The 21,815-nt window shown below is 51.8% G+C and overlaps 1 protein-coding gene and 1 long non-coding RNA gene across 3 annotated transcripts in view; both read right to left on the bottom strand.

The window, feature by feature from the left end:
* Wnt9a (Wnt family member 9A) overlaps positions 1-10,047 on the bottom strand; it is a 26,119-nt gene extending 16,072 nt beyond the window's left edge. The window contains exon 1 of one of the 2 annotated variants that reach the window (XM_031354222.1): positions 9,873-10,047. In XM_031354222.1, coding sequence (XP_031210082.1) covers positions 9,873-9,967 — 95 coding nt within the window. In that variant the 5' untranslated portion in view covers positions 9,968-10,047. The remainder of the gene's footprint in view (positions 1-9,872) is intronic. The other variant, XM_031354223.1, reaches the window with a different exon arrangement.
* Positions 10,048-18,591: 8,544 nt separating this feature from the next.
* LOC116078898 overlaps positions 18,592-21,815 on the bottom strand; it is a 7,551-nt gene continuing 4,327 nt past the window's right edge. The window contains exons 2-3 of the long non-coding RNA XR_004113652.1: positions 20,466-20,716; positions 18,592-18,864 (exon numbers count right to left, since the gene is read on the bottom strand). This is a non-coding gene — a long non-coding RNA (uncharacterized LOC116078898). The remainder of the gene's footprint in view (positions 18,865-20,465; positions 20,717-21,815) is intronic.

Here is a 21,815-nt window from a genome sequence, read left to right as displayed (position 1 = left end):
CTTGCTGTCTCCTGAGGTCCCTCATTGTCTCCTGAGGTCCCCCACTGTCTCCTGAAGTCCCCCACGGTCTCCTGAGGTCCCCCACTGTCTCCTGAGATTCCCTCACTGTCTCTTGAGGTCCCTTGCTGTCTCCTGAGATCCCCCACTGTCTCCTGAGGTCCCTCACTGTCTCCTGAGATCCCTCACTGTCTCCTGAGGTCCCTCACTGTCTCCTGAGATCCCTCACTGTCTCCTAAGATCCCCCCCCTGTCTTTGCCCGAGTTGGTACTCTTACCCTCTCAGCCTCCTCATCCTTATGTTTTGGTGGCTGTCTCACCAGGAGCCTTCACCACACTGCACTGGACCACTTTCCCTTGGCTCAGCTTTACCATGAAATCCTGACCCTATAAGGTCAAAGGTCTTGGCTTGCTGTTCTCGTTCATACATACCTGACCATTTTAAACCTTTGTTTGTTTCATTTTAGGGATTTCCTCCCTATTTCCCCTCTGCTTGTTTACAGTTTAGTAGTTAACACCCACCTTACTTTCAGCTCTCCTTGACAGGAGGCTGTCACTCACCCAGTGTTAATGTAGATCACCTGTTCACACTCTTGCTACCAATGATATGCTATTATGTACTTTGGGTCCAGCTCAGGGCCAAGGAAACATCATGTTACAGTCGGCACTGGCTCACCTGTCACTTCTCAGAGGCCATTCTCTCTGTACTTCTAGGGATAGGTGGGTCTGCTGCCCAATTGAGTGTCAGCCCCTTGGCTCTCAGGAACATCGTGTCATCTGGGTCCTGTTCTCTCTGGCTCCTCTCACAACTGTCTTCAGCATTCACAGATGTACCATGAATACATTCCTATGAGAATTACTCTTAGTCTGTCTGAGTTTTATCCATTCACTGTTTCTTGAATCTTTTACATAGTTGTATTTTGGAAAGTACCTGCCCTCTGGAGCATCACCCCTGTCTAGCTCCTTCCCCTGCTTGGGGGCCTTCTCAGCAGGGAGACAGTTCCCCTGTCCCACATCTGTCTGCCTTTCCACCAGCTCTCGGTAATTTCTTCTGACCGGTTCCCAGTGTGCTAATTCTCTTCAGCTGTTTTGAATCTGCTTCTCAATCCATCTGTCACTGGCCCTTTTCCCCCCTAGTTGTTTGGTGTTTCCAAACTGCTGGGTCAGTTTTTTTGTGGGTTCTCTCTGTACAGAGATTCCTAGCCTATCTGCTTTCATTGGAATCTCCCTCCCCCCCCCCAACCCCTCTACTTTAAGTGCAGTGAGCGAGTGCTGTGGTACTCTAGAGCCTGGTGTGTCTGTGGCTGCTTTTCCATGCATGCCTGGTTGCCCTTGACTGTGTGCTCGTTGCTGTCTTTGACATGAACAAGTTGAAATAAGGTATAAAAGATGGAGGTGGGTAAATGGTAAATGGTGACCTCACAAGAGGTCTGCCCAGAGCCTCAAGGAGTCATTTGGAATCTTTGTGGGTACCATGAAGGTCAGACTCCTAAAGAGGAATCCTGGCATGGTGGTATACATCTACAATACCTGTGCTGGGGGAGTGAGGCAGAAATAGGTAGCCTCCTTGCTATCTCTATGGGTCTATCTGTATGGGCTTCACCTTACTGGCCTTTGACAGTCTCAAAGTTCACCATCCACGTGCACATGTATGTGCATACACACCCGTGTACACAGGCAACAGAAACACGCACTCAGGTACATTCACACAAATACCAGGACAAATGCATTCACACAGACACATGTCTGTACATGTACATACACACAAATCAGGCTTCAACTGTTTTCAGCAAGAGGACATAGGCTCCCATTACTAAAATTGGGGTACTTATACTGCCAGGTGTTCTCATTCTGATGGATTGGTGGGTGTTTTTACTCCAGACATAGGCAGGACTCTAGAGGACAGAGCTAAGGTGATGTGGCTAAGAGTATACAGTCTAGAAGCCAGATAAGACCAGGATCCAACAGCAGCCCCCAACCCAGCCCAAAAGCAGGCCTGACTTAAGACAAGAAGCCCAATGTGGTCTCCAGGGAACACCCACACACCACCAGTAGCCAAGGCGTCCCAAGCTGGCTCTCACACCTTCTCCACCACTCAAGCTGCAGCCACTCTGGAAGACGTAAGACCAGCTAGAAAGAAGGAAAAAGTTTGTGGCATGGTGGGTCACGTGTGAGAAAACTGCCATTCCAACCTGCAATGCCACCGGAGCAGGAGAGGACTCACGGGAGGACCAGAGGGCTGATCCTCAGAGTAGTCGGCACTGACCCCCCAGGAAGCTGAGAGGTGGTCTTCCAAGACTCCCCCTGACCTGTAGGAAGCTAGCAGATGCTCTTCTAGTCCACTGGAGAAATCAGTGCTGGTGACTGCTTAGGGACTCGAGTGGCTCCTTGGAGCACCAGCCAGGTAACCAAGAGCTGGGGACAGCTTAAGATGGAAGTGTACCCCAATCCTCCAGCCTGAGCTACTCATACAGGGCAGGCAGCTAAGGCAAGCCCTTCTAACGGCAAGCCCCCAGAGTTGATCTTACAGTCTTCCATCCCACCAACAAGCTAGGCCACCCCCTGGGCCACCCTGCCAGGAAGCCAGCTCTCCCCTGGGCCAGGGTGGAGGGAGCCAAGGGTGCAGTTCCAGAAGCCACAGCGCCCAGCCGAGGAAACCTCAGCTCCGCCAGACAGCATTTAATTTCTGTGTGAAACAAAATCAAAACAAATTCCAGGACTGAGAGACGGAACTGAGATTAACCCTCCATCCTCCTGCAGTCCGGCTCCCAAACCCGGTCCCTGGGGGTGGCAACATGCCCAGGATAAAGCCAGGGATGTTTTCCACAGAGACACTGGTCAAAGGCTTGCAAATGGGCAGCCATCCAGTCTTCCTCCCTCATTGCCCACTGCCTTGGAGGAGCCAGGCTCCTGGGGACTGCTGGATAGACGAGTACCATCCAGCTACCACCCCAGGATCCAAGGTGCTGTCCAGTAGACCCCATCCATCACAGGCAAGCTTGCTGTGGTGCCACGGTGCTGCCCCGGACCTCTGGGAGGAAGACGAGGACAGAGCTTCTCAGAACAGCCACCCATGTCCAGCACCAGCCTTCACATAAGGCCCTGACACTGGAAGCAGGCAGAGAGCTGCAGGACCCTCCGCAGCCACCAGCCTGACCCCACACAGTAGTCCTCCCTTAGAGGACGACACCTCTCGCTGCTCAGCTGTGTGTTGGGGCTTTGAAAGACTTCGTGACTTAGAGGGCTCCCATCTCCATATCCCCATCTGCCAGGATGCAGATGGTCCCAATGTCCTCAGGCTCTAGAAGCTTCCAGCAAGCATCTCGTCCTGGGCCAGACCTCCAGCCCACTTCCCCTGGCTGCTCCGACCTCAGGTATTGCGATGAAAAACAAACGCAGCTTGCGGCTTGCCTTTTCCATCGCCTCCTCCGGCTGCCTGGCCCAAGGTGCTTAGGCTGCCAGCTGGGCAGCTGGGTTTCCTCCTGTGGGTAGGGGCGTAGGGCCAGCAGGGACCTTGCCAGAGGGGCCAGGCCTGTGGGTCACGGGGGCAGGGCAGTCTGGAACCACCCAGATCAGCGTGTATGGTGAGTCTGTCCCCAGACACCTGCCAACAGGGCAGTTAGCCGTAGGTGTACTTTCACATATACTCTGCTGGGGCTCACACTGCACAGCTGCCCATGAGTGTTCATCCACATACACAGGCCCTCTTCCTCGTAATGATCTCAGGCATGCCAGAAGGTAGGGTGGCAGGCCAGCTGGGGAACCACAAGCTTGGAGCAGCCAGTCATACCTCTTCTGAGCCACATTTAGTAGGTGAAGTCAGGACTCCACTCAGTAGTGGACCAGGTTAGGGCATGAGATCAATGAGCAATACAGACCCCCAGGGGAACAGAGAGGGTCCTCCACTGGCTGTAGGATGACAGTGGCCTTCAACTAGAGGGCACCATGGTGCAGCTCAGAAAGGACTCTTACCCTCCTGTATGCCACAGTGTTACTAGGGAAAGACTGACACATCTGGGCTGTAATGGAGCTTCGCAGAGGGGGCAGCAAGCCAAGCAAATGCTGATTCCACCCCAGCTTCCCCCCAAACAGTCTACTTATGTGCTTCAGGGGGCCTGGCTTCACCCACAGGCATCCAAGGTTCATGCCAGAGGCTTCCCTGACTACAGAGACAACTGTGCCTTGTCCAGAGTCTGCTGCAGCCAGCCGGGCACCAGCCGGGCACCCGCCACACGGCACAATACACAAAGGCAGCGGGTGCCCGGCAGGCTGGACTCAGAGGGCAAGTGCAGGAAGCCTGTCAACAGGTGTCATCTTTCCAGCAAGGAGCCAGGCGGGCCTGGCTGCCCCCCTCCAGCTAACCCTTATCAGCTCATCACTCTCCAGGGTTCAGGGCCTCCCTGGGAGGAATCTATCCCTGTGCATTCTTTCCTAAGGTACAAATTACCTGCACACCTTACTTACCCATGGTGGTCAAACCTGAGAGTTGGCAGGGAGGCATAGGCACAGGCAGAAGGTGCCTGGTGCCTTAAGGCCACCTAGATGCTGCCTGGCACCTACCGGGTCCTATAGGCACCAGAGCCACAAAGGCAGGAGGCTGAGCGTATGGCAAGGACAGGGGCAAGATTAGGCCAGCTGTCTCCCCGTCCAGACGGCTGTCGGCTCTGAGCAGGACATCTGCTCACACAGCTGAGGGGGGCCAGGTGGCCCAGGCTGGCCTCACCTTAAATCCCACCACACTCCTGCTGAACACTACTTCCCATTCCCGTGAGGCAGCATAAGAAACACTGTGCACCCTAGACTTGGGGGTTGCGGGGAGGAGGGTCTGGGTTTGGCCTGTGCTGGGATCAAAGGCAAAGCCCCCGCCCCCCAATTCTAGGAACTTGCAGATGCAGGCTCAAGGGCAGCTGGAGCTGAGGGTCTAAGAGATTGCCAATTCAGAGTGAGGGTGATCTGGGGCCCATACCACACCTGCCGCACAGCCTACCTGGGAGGTCTTTGGCTTCAGGTAAGTTGTTCAGGGAGCTGCAGAGGAAGGCTGACTCCATCTCAGTAGGGCATAGGGAGCTCTCCTCCCCTCACCCACCTCTTGATTTCCCCTAATCCTCTGCCAAAAGGTCTCACCCACAGAGCCCCTTGGCAGAGGCTGCCAAGGCCAGTCTGTCTTGTTCACTTCTGCTCCACAAAGGCCCACTACCTGGGTGCCACATTCGGCTGACCTGTGAGCATCCTGGGGTGTTGTGAGCTTAGCAGTTCTACGGATATACCTGTCCCCAGTTACAGCTAACTAGACCTGACCTTCCAGTAAGGATTGCCCAGCTTCTGCCTACTCAGCTCATGGCTGGACCCAGACCCCTGACTTTTTTGTAACCTCTCCTCCACCCCGACACATACTGTGAAGGGCTCTGTACAGCTTGGAGAGTCTGTGACCTCAGACCCAGTGTGCTGCCTGGAAACCTTCCCAGGCTCCTCTGACTCCTCTAGGAGCTACCTGGATGCCCCTTGTCCAAACAGCTGTCAGGCCTGGGCCAATGGCCACAGGTATTGCCATCCAGGCTCCGGGATAAGAATGATGGGTGGGACAGCCACCTGACCTTTTGACCTGAGGGGATCTTCCTCTTCTCATTTTTTTGAATACCCAGACTTGAACCCCACATAGGGTTCTCATAAATAAAGGATACCCCCTCCACTCTTACACCGAGGCTGGGGCAGGCACAAGAAAGGCACCTACGGATTGCCACCATCTCTGTATATAGGGATGAGAGACTCTATTTGTGCTCCGGTCAAGAAATAAAACTTCTCTGTCCAGGAGAGGTCCAGAATATGTAAAGAATTCTCATACGACAATAACAACAACAACCACACAGATAACCCAACTTTGAAAAGGGCAAAAGAACTGAACAGACAGTTCTCCAATGGAGGCTCGCCAATGGTCAAGGAGCCTGCAAAAGCCATGGCCTTTAATCCCCTTCCTCTAAGCACTCCAGAGACAGAGTCAGGCAGACTTCTCTGAGTTGAAAACCGACTTGGTTTACATAGCGAACTCTAGGATAGCCAGGGCTACATAACGAAGAGATCCTATCTCCAACAAAACAAAGCAAACAAACAAACAAAAAAACCCAACCAACCAACCAACCAACCAAGAAGAGTGCAAGAGACAATCAATGTCATCGCTGTCAAACCCACAAGGAGACACGCTTCACGCCCGCTGGGATGGCTAGAAGTAAAAAACAACCATGACAGAAACCAGAATGCGCTCGGTGATGACATGGAGAAACTGGACCCCTGTACATTTATGGGAGGGATATAAAATATTGTAACTACTTGGGAAAAACCTTTTGGCAGTTCCTCAAGAAGTGTAAAGTAGAATTCCCTGGGGGAACCTAGCAATTCCACGTCTAGATAGGACTCCCCCTCCCCCAGTGAATACCCCCAAACCAAAACACAGATACATGGAAGGAAAAAAGAAACGAGCAGTGACATTCCCAGCAACATTACTAGAAATAACCAAAAGGTGGAAACGACCCAAGTAGCCATCAACTAACAGGGTTTAAGGAAAAGAAAGAAAGAAAGAAAGACTGTTGTGTAATCAATTCAATCATAAGAAGGAGCGAGACACTGATTCACGCTACAACACGGATGAGCCTCCAAAAACATGACACGGAATGAGAGAAGCCAGACACAAAGGCCACAGAGCGTATGGTCCCACTTCTGCGAGGAGTCCAGAATAGGAAAATCCATGGAGACAGGAAGATTAGTGGTTGCCAGGGGCTGGAGGGAGGGGAGCGGGGAGTGACTGCTGAGTGGGTATGAGGTTTCTGGGGTGAGGAAAATGTTCTGGAATTAGATAGTGGTGATGGCTGACAGTTTTGTGAATATACCCCCCCCCCAAACTGCGGAGCTGGGGAGTTTCTCAGGATGGGAGTTATATTCAACAACAACCAAAAAAGAGGGCTTTGGTAGGCTCTGATACCACTCAGGCCCAGCAGTTCCTAGTGGTCCCAAGTGTCTACGGTACCTTTCAGAAGGGGACACACAGGCATTCCCTGGGAGAAATAGGATGCATATGGCTGAAACTGAGGAGTGAAAGAAAAGCCAGTCTTAAGGTTCACAATGCACCTTCCCAGTTTAAAAAAACAAAACAAGGTGAAAACCCCTCAATTTCCCAGAGGCCCTTTCTGGAGAGCTAGCTCACTGCTGCAGTTCTTGACCCCTACCTCCACTCAGTCTGGGGCCTCTGCAACCCAGCAGGGAAACAGAGTCACAGGTCTGTTCCAGAGGTCTGCTGCTCAGGCCAATCCTCTCACCCACCAATTCCCAGGGAGGGGCAGGGGGCGAGGGAAGCCTTCAGAGGGTCTGTGTCTGTGTCCCCAACCCACATGTGACCTCCGGCTGGCCCCAGGAACGCAGGCGGGTAGCAGTCAGCAGCTCTGGGAGAAACTAATGGAATTGCCACCTGCTGATCTGCTGAACGGACTGGGATGAAAAGCTGAGCCAAGGGAAGAAGAGAGGGGAGCCCCTTCCCCATGGCTGGTGGCCAGCCTAGAGGGGTCCAGCAGCAGGGTGGCCAGAGGCCTCTAGAAGGGAAGGGCAGCCAGAGCTGTAGGGTTGGGTTGCAGCACTGGGAGGGGGTGGGGAGGGCTCCTGTAGCCACGTGACCCTCCCCGGGGCCAGCCTCTCCTCTCTGGGTTCCTGGGCTGTAACTGGAGCCGTGTTCCTGCCTGGGAGCCTCCGTGCCAGGCAGAGCTTTGGAGAGGGGGAAGGGAGAGGAGAGCCCCAGATTCCAGCTCCTTCTCCCTACTCCCTCTCCAGTTGGGCTAGGAAGGGACACTTGAGCACACCACATTCTCACAGGCGCACCCTCAGCCCCCACCCCCACCCCCCAGCTCCAGTCCTGCCAGGCCTTTCAGGGTTTCCAGACGCATCTCCTCCCTTGGCTTGGGGAAGGGGTGGGACCACTGGACACAGAATAGCCTAGGATACATCTCATCTTGTGCCCCTCAACATACATACATACATACTCCTCAGAAATCGACTTCAGAGAGACCCAAATCAACTAGCCTATTCTCCCAGGCCTCCCCCGGTTCTTAGTTCACCGGGTACCCACTCTGCCCATCTTTGGGGTCCTTCCTCCAAGCCCAGACAGTGGATCTAATAGGCAGCTGCAGAAAAGGAGCGCTTAAAGGCATCGTCAGCTTTCCTTGATGGGTGCTCTGAGACAGAGAGCTAAGTAAGGTTGACCCAAGCCATAGCAATACTGATGTCTTCAGTATCTGCTTGGGAGCCAGCTGACCTGTACTTAAACCCTGCCACGGAACCAGAGTTCCAACACTCTTACAGGAGCCAAGCTAGAGAACTTTCCCAAGATGTAAAGTAGAGACAGCTAATCAAGAGTGAGAGAGAGGGATGGATGGGAGGCAGTGCGGCCAGGACTCTAGCCCCATCACCTGTAGATTCTGAACCCAAGGGCCACAAGGCCAGCAGCAGAGATCCCAGAGGAGCAAAGTAGCCGCTCATGCAAGCCTAGGGCGTGTCAGATGCCTGGCTGGGCCAGAAGAGAGGAAGGCACAGCTGGCTGATGGGCTGCTGTGACTCACCGTGGACCTGTGGCCAGACGGCCATCCTCAGCCCTCCCTCTTGCCCGCGGGTGAGGCTTAGGGCTGCACAGATGGCGTGCAGGGGCGTGCCAGGCCAAGGCCCAGGGGTTGGATAAGGGGAGCCAGGGTGGGGGAGACCCTGGGAACCGAGACATGGAACTGACCCTGGAAGACAACCCAGAAGAAATGGACAGACAGAGGAGAAAGGAGGAGAAAGAAAAACACAAAGGGAAATTTTCCCATGAAAATATTTTATTTTCTTTGAGAACAGGATACACCTGCAGGGCTCCTCGGCCCAGCCGCCTCTCCCTGCCCTGGCGGGTGCCAGATTCCTAGACCAACGGGGCCCTCTGCCGGCCACACCGCAGCGAGCGGGCACTGCAGCCAGGGGCGAGGGAACAGGTGACCGGCGAAGGGCGGCGGCCCAAGGCGCAGTCCAGAGCACCCAGGACCAGGACTGCGACCCGAGGGGCTAACCAGGGATCCCAGAGAGGGAACGCAGGGGTGATAAGCAGGGAGGGCAGAGAAAGCTGGGCGCTGCCATGCATGATGCCACCCAGGACCTTGGAGAACTCAAAGTGCAATGGGTGTCCCTCTAAAGATCGCTGGGTTCAGGCATCCCAGACCTGGGAAAGCAGTAGAGTGGGAGGGACGAAAGGAACTAAAGGCGAAGAGACGCGCCCAAGAACGCGGCAAAACTGCTAACATAGAGACAAGCGAGTGCGGGCGGCGACCCGGTGGGACAGTGGCGGCGTTTACCTCCCGGGGTCAGGTCTCCCAGACGTGTTCCCGAGGGCCGAGGTCGGGGCCAGGCTCGGGCGAGCGCCAGAGGAAAGCACAAGAAAAATAAATTTCTCCAGCTTGGAGGGTTTTTTTCTCCCCTTTGGGGCTCAGTGCAAGGAACATCTGGATTTTGTACGTGTTTTTTTGTTGTTGTTAAATTAACTTTTCCAGGAGAGAAGGGGGGTGGTGGGCAGGGGCCAGGGAGGCTCCAGCCTTTTGGCAGGAACACCGCGGCCTAAGGCGGCGGCGGCGACTCGGGAGTCACGGTGGACCGCGGCCCCGCGCAAGCCCGTCGGGGACACCGGCCCCTCTACCTCTAGGGCGCACGGCGGGCAACGACCTGCGAACCGAGAGGCGCGCTCGCTGCCAACTAACAACTCCAAGCCACCCGTGTACCCCGCCGAGCACCTGGCGAGTGCTGCCCCGGGCTCGATGCCCCCGTCCGGCCCCGCCGCCCTCGCCCGCCCTCGCGCGGCCGCCCGCCGCGGGCACCTACCCGAAGTAGGCGGCCGAAGGGCGCAGCGCGGCGAGCAGCAGCGTCAACCCGAAGGCCGCGGCCAGCCAGCGCGCCAGAAGGGACCCATCCAGCATCTTGCCGCGCCGCGGCGGCTGACCATCGCGCTCCGGGCTCCGCGCAGGGCGCGCCGCGACCGCCGCCCTCTTATAGCGTCCGCAGCCCCGGCCGCGGGGCGGGGCGCCGGCCAGCTGGGCCCGGCCCGCCCGCCCGCGCCCCGGAGGAGGGGTCACGCCGGCGCCGGGGGCGGGCCGAAATCCGAGCTGCGCGCCCGCCGCCGCCGCCGCCACCACCGCCGGCGAGCCGCTCGGCTCGCGGGGCGGGCCTGGGACGCGCCGTGGGGAGGGCTGGGCACGTGGCGCGGTGGGAACCCCGGTGGAGTAACGGAGCCAGAGGGAGCGGTGGGACCGGACCCGGAGACGGAGCAGGGTTAGACCCCGGGGCTAGGTGTTTGCAGCCGGGACACAAGTGCGAGCTTCGGGGTGTCTCCTGACAGTTGGGGGCCGGGTGTTGGCCGCCGGGAAAGACATCCGAGAGCCGAGAAACTTGGACGACTGTGCTTGGACGGGGTAGTGATTGGGTGGGTGGCTTGGAGGCGACGTTAGCCACCGGATTACCGAGCGGGGTGGCTAACATGTTGCCAAGGGGGAGCCACTGCTGAAAGCTGGGGTGCCCTGGCTGGAGGAATGGAAGGTCGACCTCTCGAAGGGAGACCAAAAAGGCATTTCTGCAGAGCGGGTGCTGTAGCCGACTTGGACCTGAGAATGGGGCTATATGGTCCTCAGGGATCTTCTGACTACCAGCTGCAGATATCACTGACACCCAGGGACTTCATCCCCCAAACAGGGTGGAAGATGAAGGGGACCGCTGGCCGGCATGGTGACTGGTGGGTGAAAGTTCAGAGCTGTGACTCACCTTCGTGGACTGAACTGTCTATAAGTCAAACCTGAACTAACACGCAGAGAAACACACGTGCCCAGGGCACCCAAGAGACTGCTTACAAGCCCCCTGACATTGGGAGAGGGGCGGCTTGTTCAGGAACACTCAAAGTGCTGGAGAATAGGACTGAATGATTGGGTCCACATGCCTACTACGTGTCCACCTTCCGTGCTGGAGACACACTTCTTGCAAGACAGTGACCCCACACACACCAGAGCCAGGCTAACAAAACTCAGGGACCTCTAGCACTAGAGTGCCTCCCTGACCTGGGCTTGCAGGGGCGAGCTCCACTCCCTGGAAGGCAAACCTCCTTACCAGCCAGCACCCTCTGAACTTAGAGGGGCTCCAGAGACCTCCAAGTCTGAGGGTTTTGAGCTCCTCTGGGAGGCTGAGTTGTCTAGCTGTGCACAGCAACTGCTCAGCCACCTGTCAGGGCTCCAAAGGAAAGCAGAGGAGGAAATGAGTGAAAAAAAAAAAAAATCACATCAGCCTCCCCACTGGTCAGAGCCAAGCAGGTTACTCCTGTGGGTGTGGACCACCCAAGTGAATTACCCTGTCCTGACTGAAAAGCTTCCATATGTGGTGGGTGTGTGGCTGGGTAATGGGTCGGAAGAGCCCATCACTTCCTCACTGAGCCTTGGTTTCCCCGTCAGAGGCCCATTTAACTACAGTCAGTGACTCATATCGCTCCCCATTGCTCGGAACCCACCTACACCCCGAATAGCCATCCAATGGTGCTTTTGCAGCAAAATGAACCCAGAAAGCATCCCCAGCCATCGCAGCATTTGGGAGGGCCTCAGCATCAGGGGGACTTCCACCTGGAGGCCTGGCTCCCAATCTTAGGACGAAGCAGGAGACGGGAGACCCTGAGCGATGACATATTTAAAGGCACGACATTGCTTCCAAGAAAAATGATGTGTGAGATTGTAAACGAGTGTCGCCAGGCACTGCAGGCGATGCATACTCAGTGAGAGTGGAGCTGGCACCTCGGCCACCCAGCAAGTGCCGGGGAAGGAGGCAGCAGTCGGGCAGCCCAGGCACAGAGAGGCCTGGTGCCAGCCCTGGACATCAGTGGAGATGGGGTGCTTGCAGAGGAGGATGACCCACCTTTTACATGCTGGAGGCAGTTCTGCTTTAGTTTGGGGTAGGTCTGACCACAGTAATGGGAGGTAGAAGTAGCCTAATGTCTAAATGACCTGTCCAACTCAGAACCCTGGCCCATCTCCAGGGGACCAACCAGGGCATGTGGGCGGCAGGACTCATGCTGGCACAAGGTAATGCCAGATCTAGGTCTTAGGGCTTCTCCTAGCCTTCTGTTTCCATAGATAGGGTGATATCAATAGACGGTGGAGATAACCACCTCTGTCCCATCTTCAACAGGACTTTAGGAGACAGTGCCCCCAGCACACGCTTATCTGCATGCTGCTCACCCAGGGCTATAGCAGCCTTGTTCCTTAGCATAGGGAAGCCAAGGTGTCCCCTCTCTCTCCCACACAAACCTTTGACGTGCTTCTTCATATAGGGCTTTGCACTGCTACGCTCTCCCAAAGGAGCACCCCAGGCCCACTATATCTGCCCAAACTGCCTCCAGTCAGCCTAGCATCAGGGTGGAGAGGGCCCCTGCCCCATGGAGGGTCTGCCACACATGTCTGTGTCTCTGCTGAAAGGAGAGAAAAGCTCAGGAAGGAGGGCACGGAGGACTGGAGTTAACAGGTCCAGGAAGCCCCGTAGCCCAAAATGGAACCAGAGGGCTTTTCTGGCATTTGTCAAAATGCAATGCCCAAAGGAGCCACTAAGTAGATAAAAAGCAAATTCCTATAGAAGAGCTATTAATAAGCATTGGGTAATAAACTGAGGCCTCTGAGTTTGGCAGAACTCACGTGCCCAAGGACATGCAGCAGTTGAGGAAGGGATACCCTCGCCCTCCTCTTCCTCTCCTCTTTTTTTTTTTTTTTTCGAGACAGGGTTTTTCTGTATAGCCCTGGCTGTCCTGGAACTCATTCTGTAGACCAGGCTGACCTCAAACTCAGAAATCTGCCTGCCTCTGCCTCCCAAGTGCTGGGATTAAAGGCATGCGCCACCACAGCCCAGCTCCTCTTCTCTCTTACAGCCGGGCTCTTTCTTCCTTACCACTTTTCCTTCCCCAATGTAGGTAATTTCTCAGCTTTGCAGAGTGTGGGAAGGGCCGGCCTGTCTCCTTCCCATGTGCTCTGGTTGATAGCCAAGTGGCCTTCTGGTTCCATTCTGGGATATGGGACCAGAAGACTCACTGTCGTCTCCCCCAGTGACCAGCTAGGCCTGTGCAGAGATCCAAATTACAAGGAAGGAGCCAGATGCCATTGTATTCACAATCCAGAGATCAAAACCAAGCTGAGTCGCAGCTCTTTGATGGATTATTTAGGCTTGAGCTCACTTACAGGCCCAGAACCCCCCAAATTAAGGGAAGATCAGGTCCCCTTGAGAAAGGGCCCTGCTGGTTGCCTAGTATTCTCTCAGCCTGCCTCTAGGTCTTTTGCCAAAGTGACCAACCATGAGAGAAAAGGAAATGGCCAGCTCATCTTTTTGGGATTACTGGGCCCATGTTCTAGACTCACATGGATTCTCAGGGTCCTAAAATGTCACTGCCATCCACTGAGAATACAAGGGGCTTGAGAGGGACAGGTGACAATACTGTCTTAGGTCTATCCCATTTCACAGAGGGTTTGGTTCTGTGGACCCAATACCACTCTGCTGCCATTTCCCAAGACTAGGGCTGCATAATATGAGTAGACAGAGAACATCGGGACCCACACTGGGCAGGAAGAGGTTAAGGTGGTGGCCTTTGTACTGTCCTGTATATTCACTAGGCATTAGACACCGGGAGAACCAATCTCGGGTGGTCTGGGAGGAGTGGGGCAAGGGGCCACTTATCAGGAAACACTGCCTAATTGAGAAGGTTGGGCAGGGGTCTCCCTGGGGGAAAAGGCAAAACCATGCATGAGTCATTTGAAATGAAGCTGGACAGAGTGTGAGGAGAAATGAATCCACCCAGATTGCCAGACATGGACAGAATGAGCTCATGGCTGTGATAATGTGTGGTGTGATGTGTGATGTGGTGTGTGTGTGTGTGTGTGTGTGTGTGTGTGTGTGTGTGTGTGTGTGTGAAGGGAGGGAGAGAGAAAACACACACACACACTAGGCTATGCTGGAGCCAAGCCTGGGAAGCTAAACTATAAAGCCACACTGCCCCCTGCTGCTCAGTAAGAGAATGACTATTGCCCCAGCCAGCATCTTGGCTACGGTCCCAGCCAGCATGTGCATACCTACAACCTAGGCAGCACCAGCCCAAGACCTGGCTTGGGACAGATGCCAAGCAGAAGGCAGACATGGTGAGAAAAACATTAATCCACACCACTATATCCTCTGGGAGATGAGTGTGAGAAATTTGTTGGGTTTTATTCTCTTGTGCAAGACTTTTATTAAATTGTTTTTACAAGACAGTATTCAGACTCCAGATACAACACCCAGGCCCTGTTTTTCTGTGGGTGCTGGCTAGGGTGCAGAAAATGGCTTTCTAATCTTCTGTTGTGAAGGTGGGAATCTCATCGCTGGATTCCTCAGTGCTTGCTTTGACAGGCAGGAACTTTCAGTCTTACCTTTTGCATCCCAGGGAACGGTGATCTTTGCTTTGAAGCCCAGCACATCTGGCTGAGCACACAGTGAGAACAACACCAGCCCATCCACAGATGTCATGGCACCTGTTCTTGCTGTTCCCCTCACCATATTCTCACAGCCTTTGACTCTGCCTTCTTTGGCAAACCATAGACTAGCTTTACCTGGAAAGGCCCTTCTATCTGCTTCTTTTCTTCTTTTTTTCCTTTTCCCTTTCCTCCCTCCCTCCCTCCCTTCCTTACTGTCCTTGACCTCACTCTGTAGCTAAGGACCTTAAATTTTTGATCTTCCTGCTTCTCTTTACAGATACTGGGATTCATTGGGCATTGTGCCATCTTATGCAGCACTGAGCACCGAGTTGCATGCTGGGAAGTGAATCCCCATATCTCCTTCCAGAACCCCTCTCTTTCTCTGTTTCTTTTCTTATTCCGGCCTGTCCTAGAACTCCTGATCCTCCTGCCTCCAGCTCAAGTGCTGAGATGACAGCCGTGCACCATCCTACCCTGCTTCATCCAGAGAGTTTCGGATCACAGGCTCTGCCTAAGTGATGAATACACACCTTCCACAGCTGCCCTTTCAGCGTGAAGCCCCGTTGGCCCTCAACGATGTTGCTGCATTTATCAATAGGTTTTTTTTTCTTCTTTCAACTGTTTCATACAGTTGTCCTTCTGTGTCTGAGGGGAGAGAGAGAGAGAGAGAGATCTTTTGATTGCCAGGGTTGATCTTGATCTGTCTGGCTGTTATGGAAGACAAAGTCAAAGGTCACTCTCAAGGCTGGAAAGATGGCTCAGCAGTTAAGAGCACTGACTGACTGCTTTTCCAGAGGTCCTGAGTTCAATTCCCAGCAACCACAACCATCTGTAATGGGATCTGATGCCCCCTTCTGGTGTGTCTGAAGACAGCTACAGTGTACTCATAAATAAAGCAATCTTTTTTAAAAATTATTTATTTTGATTTTACATGTATAAGTGTTTTGCCTACATGCATGTCCTTAGAGGGTAGAGGAGGGCATCAGATGCCCTGGAACTGGAGTCACAGACAGCTTGTAACCTGCCAGGTGGGTGCTGAGAGCCCAGCCCATGCTCTTTGCAAATGCAAAAGGCACTCTTTACAGCTGACCAACTCTCCAACTCAACCGTGCATCTTTGTACCTAAGGGTCTGCCTGTCCCTGTCTCTAGTGTCTCCCCAGCATTGGGATTAAATTTGCCCCACCTGGCTTCTGTGTGGATGTGACCTTTGGTCCTTCCTGCACAGCAGAAGCCTTGCTGACCGGGCTCTCGCCCAACACCCCCCCCCCCCGCTCTGTGGTTGATTTGTCTTCTCTGGGGAGGTCCAGAAGGAGCCTTTGAAGCCCTTGGGGAGAAGTGCTGGATTGCATTTGGGGTGAGTGTGTCTCCCAGGTTTATGTGTTGAGATCTTAGCCTTCTAGGTAGTGGTATTGAAGACCATTAAGAAATGATGCCCAGATGGGCAGTGGTGATGCATACCTTTAATTCCAGCACTTGGGAGGCAGAGGCAGGTGGCTCTCTGAGTTCAAGGCCAGCCTGGTCTACAGAGAAAGATCCAGCACAGCCAGGGCTATACAGAGAAACCCTGTCTCAAAAAACCAAAAAAAAAAAAAAAAAAAAAAAAAAAAAAGGAAGGAAGAAAGAAAGAAAGAAAGAAAAGAAGGAAAGAAAAAAGAAAAAAAGAAATGATACCCAAGGGCTGGAGAGTTAGCTCAGCAGTTAAAGAACACTTGTTGCTCTTGCACAGAACCCAGTTTGGGCTCAGGGTGGCCGCTGTCTTTAACTCCAGTTCTAGAAGAGCTAATGCCCTCTTCTGGCCTCTGCAGGCACTGCACAAAGGTGGTGTGCAGACAAATAAAAAAATAAAAATAATTGAAAAAAGAAAGAAGGGCTATCTAACCCAGACTTGGGGGCTAACTCCTGAAATCCCAGCATAGAACACGTGCCTTTTCTAACCACAATGGCATTAAATGAGAAATCAGTAAGTGTCGGCTGGGTATGGTGAAACATTCTTATAATTACAGTTCTCAGGAGATTGGAACAGGTGGAGTGCAAATTCAAGGGTAGCCTGGGCTCCAGAATGAGATCCTGTCTCAAAAGTATGTTGTTGTTCACCTTTCCCGGTGGCACAATCTTTAATCCACCACCCAGGAGGCAAATCCAGCCTGCTCTACACAGTGAGTTCCAGGGCAGCAGGGCTATATAGTGAGACCCTACGTTAAGGAAAAAAATAGGTCAAGTGGAAGGTGATCGGTTCACCGGGACTTAAAGTGGTAGAGTTGCTTACAGTCCTTGTCCAAGCGCATAGTTTTTTAAATCCCTCAGTCTTTCTGGCCTCCTGCTTTCCAACAAGATCTCTTCTGCCTATACAGGTTCCTGTCGTAATTTCAACTTCCCTCTCCAGAGGCCAGCATGGCTGCCTAACACTAGATTTTCAGCTGCCCAAACTGCTTCAAAATAAACCTTTGATATTCTCTATAGGATGAAAGGCTAAATAATTCAAGAGGCAAGAGAAGGCAGGAAAGGTATAGCCCACCCTAATGAGAAACAGTTGCAGAGAAATGAGACAGGTTGAGGAGATGGATGGAGCGTCTGGAGGTGCCAAGGACTCAAGTTCAGACCACACTGTAGTGGGTGGAGCAGGGGCTACATGGTAGACAAGAGTGGAGCTTGTCATCCAAGCTTTGCTGGGATGTAGTGTGCAAACAGCAAGCGCTAATGGTGAGGTGTCTTGTACGTTTCTATCACATGGCGCTGTCATACTTTCTTCAGATAGGAATTTTTTTCTTTCCCATCACCCCATGTCATTATCTTTTCCCCGGTGTTAGCTCTGGGCTGGAAATGTTCCTGATGACAGAGTCAGGGTTAGCCAAGCACCCACCCCTGCAGATGTCTCTTACACCTGCCCCTAACCAAGCTTATCTTGGCCAGGTGAGGTCCACAACTTAGTTTCTGATCTGGGCAAAACAAGCTGGGCCCTCAACTTCTGAGGCTGTGAAGACAGAAGGGTCTCAAAGCTGAGCTCACATCCTAAAGGTATATCTGGCTTTCTCCCCGGCCCTTGAATGACTCATCCACAAGCTGAAAATGGAGGGTTAGGGTCATGACACCTTAGCCTTCCTCAACCAAGAAAGATGTAGTCCATGTATAAGTCGACTGGCCAGTGACTTTCCCTGTCCACTGTCTACCCCTTGCCCCATACCCCTGTTCCCTAAGAACGGAGTCCACATAATCAACCTGCATGGGAAAACCTCTCCCTTGGGCTCCAATGACCCCTCTGTATCCCCCGAGGCAGGTCTGGCCTATTAACGTTGAGGCTAGGAGAACCCCAAGTGGAAGGGGGACTTTCCCAGTGTTGTAAACACAGCTCCTCTTTAAGATAAACTTTTTTTAGCTTCCCAATATGGAGTAGAACATACAATGTTTGTCTTTCTGTGACTGGCTTAATTGTTCTGTATTCCATCCTTTAATCCAATTCATATCACAAGATACACCCATTTTTATGGCTGACAGATATAATATAGCAGGCCACACTTTGTTTATCCATTCCTCAGTTGGCAGCTACTTGGGTTTTGTTTCTTGGCCACTGTAAATGGTGCTGTGGCGAGCATGCACTCGCTGTTGCCTCTTTAGCAGATTGGCTCCACTCTATCTGCACATTTATAGCTAGGTAGGACAGGAATGTCGGCTGACTTAGAGGTCAAGGATGGTGACACCTGTATCTACCAAGGGGAATAACCTGCCTGATCAACACAGAGCTTGGCACACGGCAGGGAGGAGTTATGGTCTCCACTGTCATGGAATGCATCACCCACACAAAGCAAAACCTGACGTGGGCCATGGGATTGTGGGGATTACTGACAGGAGACACCACAAAATCCATAACTAAAGGGATCCTGCTTCACTCCCAAAGGAACACCTACACTAAGCTACTCTACCCTGAGCATCTCCACATGGTGGCAGTATTGACTGAAAAGCAGAACTCTGTTGGCCTAAAGCCTTCAACTTCCTGCTAAAAGCCTGGGAATCAGAATGCCAAACATGAATCTATGCATTCTGACCCCGTGCGACGCAAGCCTAGGGCTCCAGAAAGCCTTGGCATTGTGATTTCTTTTTAAATTTCCAAATTTCATTTTCTTATTATTCTGTGATTCCCCAGCTATGACCCTTTGGTTTGAGGATCACAGAATTCCAGACTTCAAGGGCTCTATCCAACCAGATGCTTGGGCCCTTGGATTTCACAGCTGGTGCTTCACCTATGACAAGGGGATGTGATGCTGGCTTCACAGGCAAGCGGAGGCTGGTGTCCTGCACCCATTGCTCTGAGATTCTGTCTGGGTTTGTCTTATGTGTAGAAATCCATGATGCCACACATCTGCACAGAAGGTCCAAGTTTTTTTGGAGACAAAAAAAAAAAACTCACATGAATGCATGAAACCAGTATCTATGAATGCATGAAACCACCAAGACCTATGTATATTAGTTTCCCCTCACATACCTGTGATGAAGTTGAATTTATAAACTGGGCATACTAGGAGCTAAACAACCAAATGCAAAATAAACAACCATTTTTTTCCTCTCAGCTCTGAGGACAGACCACTCAGTCTTATGTAGCCCTTGGCAATCCCAGCATACTGCCAGTTTTTCTTAAGGGAAACAGTTTCTAGCTTCTCTTTGACATATTTGAATTCTAGCGTCACTACTCTTTGGAGCTCTTGAGTAAAGGGAGGATCACTTAAATGGAAGCACAGTCAATCTCAGAACATAGTCTTAAGGAGAGGGTAAAGTCCACAGTGTAGGTATGTTAGCGGGTAATAAAGAGATGATACCCATTCTATATGAGACAGAGTCAGATTTCACCACCCTGAACACAATGGAGGGAAATTTAAAATTCATGAATTGTTTATTTCTGGAATTTCCCCCTACAGTGTTTCTGGACTTTTGGTGACTGTGGGGAACTGAAACCACAGAAAGTAAAACTTTGGATAAAGGCTGAGGGAGGATGTGACTGTATGCATTACTATAAGCTAAGAAAATAAGGCACTCGGACATGGAGCATCAGGATCAAGTCATCCAAAGCTACGTCAAGACGAGCCTTGGTTACAGGACCTTGGTGCTATCTCAAAACAAAACAAAACAAAACAAAACAAAAAAACAAGAAAGAATAGGAGGAAGGAAGCAAGCAAGGAAGGAAAGGAGGGAGGGAGGGAGGAAAGAGGGTGGGCCCAAGGTAAGAAATGAGCAATCTGATAGGAGAAACACACCAAGATAAGTCAGCAGGATAAAGATGCTCAAGCAAGGGGTGCAGTTGAGGAAGCGGACATCCAGACAGCTGGTGGACACAAAACCACAAGTGGAACAGCTGCTGGGGCTGTACCTGCCCAGCACAAGGCCAGACAGAAAGCAAGAGTCCAGTCTGAATCAAGCACTGCATAGGCTGGGAACAACCACAATGCATGCTGGGACGGGGTATAGACTAGACATCGACTGTACAAGCATCTTTGCATAGAAGGCAAAATCAGGTGAGTCTCAAAGATAGATCATCTCAAGTTGGAAGCGTTGTTTGCAAAGCCCCCCCCTCCCCCGCCACAAAGACATGCCATGTCAATGATGGCCACAGACAAGGCTGTGGAAGTTGTAATGTTGTTGGTTCCTAAGAAGGGGTGGGGGTGGGGAGCAGGGAGAAACAAAGTTGTGGAAGGAAGGTGTAAGAGGAAAAGCAGTTCCAGATGAACAGGAAGCTCGCCGGCTACGAAGAAAGGAACACACCATCAACAGGACAGAACAATCTACACAGACAGGTGTGTCTAACAGAGATGGCTGCTAAGGGACTTAGGAGGGTTGGAGACCAGAGCTCAAGGTCAAGGAAGTTCATTCTTCAAGGACAGCTCCAGGAGCAGATATGGCTGAGTCATTTCTTTCCTTCCTGTCAGCCCTACACATCCATGCCCCTGGGGCACAGCCCCTTCTGCTTACATTTGTGCTGTCTTTCTCAAAGTGTGTGCCAAGGCATCCCAGGGTGCACCTCTCCAGGAAGCTCCAAGTGCTGTGTAGAATGTTCCCCGCTGTCTGAGGAGGTTGTTAGATACAGGTATGCTTCATTTTAGTGCAGATGATTGTAAATTCCTTTCAAAGATCTTGTCTCTGTAAGGCTGGACATGGAGGCTGTTTCTTCTCATTAAAAGCAAAGATGGTGTACATATCAGTCTGTAGATGCTGGTTTTGGTCTGTGGGGAACGACAGGTGTTGAAGAAATTAGCCAAGTTCAGTGGTCTATGCCTTACATCCTAGAATTCAGGAGGCAGAGATAGGCAGGTATCTTCAAGTCAGAGGCCATCTAGTCTACCCAGCAAGTTCCAGAATTACACAAAGATACCCTGTCTCAAAGGGCAACAATAAATGAACTTAAAGTAGCATGTGTAGCTGGAGAGATGGCTCATGGTTAAGAGCAGTGGAAGCACTTCATGAGGACCCAGGCTCTGTTCTCAGCACTTCCAGGGTGGTTCACAACCATTTGTAATTCCAGTTCCAGGAGATCTGATACCCTCTGGCTTCCTTCAGCATCCTTCATATGGTGCACAGACATATACACAAGCAGAATACCCATACACATAAAATAATAAAACAAGGAGATAGATAGCTCAGTGGTTAAGAGCATTGGCTGCCCTTCCAAAGGACCTGGGTTCAATTCCCATGGTTGACATTGTGGCTAACAACTGTTTGTAACTCCAGTTCCAGAGAATCTGACATCCTCTTTCTGGCTTCAACAGATACTGCATGTACATGGTGCACATGCATATATACACTCAGACAAAATTCCCATACATGTAAAAAAAATTTTTTTTTTTAAAAAAAGGAGGCTCAAAAGATAACCCAGTGGTTAAGAGCACTTGCTGTTCCTGCATAGGAACTGGGTTCTGTTCACAGCACCCAAGTGATGGTTTACATTTGTAACTCCAGTTCCAGGGAGACTGATACCCACTTCTAACCTCCTTGGGTACCAGGCACAAATGTAATTCACATACATACATTCAGGGAAACATTCATATACATAAACAATTTTAAAGTAATAAAATTAAAAAAAGCATATGTTGGCTGTGGGTGTGGCTCAGATTCAGAGGGCTTGCATGCAAATGCCTGAGTTGGCCTCCAACACACACACACACACACACACACATACACACACATAGTGTGCATGTGAGTCAGTATGCATTCTTTCAATCTATGTGGATTTTTAAAGGTAATTTCTGAATATTGTTTGGCTCTAATTTCTTTCTTTCTTTCTTTCTTTCTTTCTTTCTTTCTTTTTTTTTTTTTTTTTTTTTT

The sequence above is a fragment of the Mastomys coucha genome, unplaced genomic scaffold, assembly GCF_008632895.1.
Source record: "Mastomys coucha isolate ucsf_1 unplaced genomic scaffold, UCSF_Mcou_1 pScaffold5, whole genome shotgun sequence".
In the NCBI taxonomy this organism is placed as follows: Eukaryota; Metazoa; Chordata; class Mammalia; order Rodentia; family Muridae; genus Mastomys; species Mastomys coucha.
Note: the sequence above shows the minus strand (reverse complement) of the source record. Positions and strands in the feature narration are given on the sequence as shown.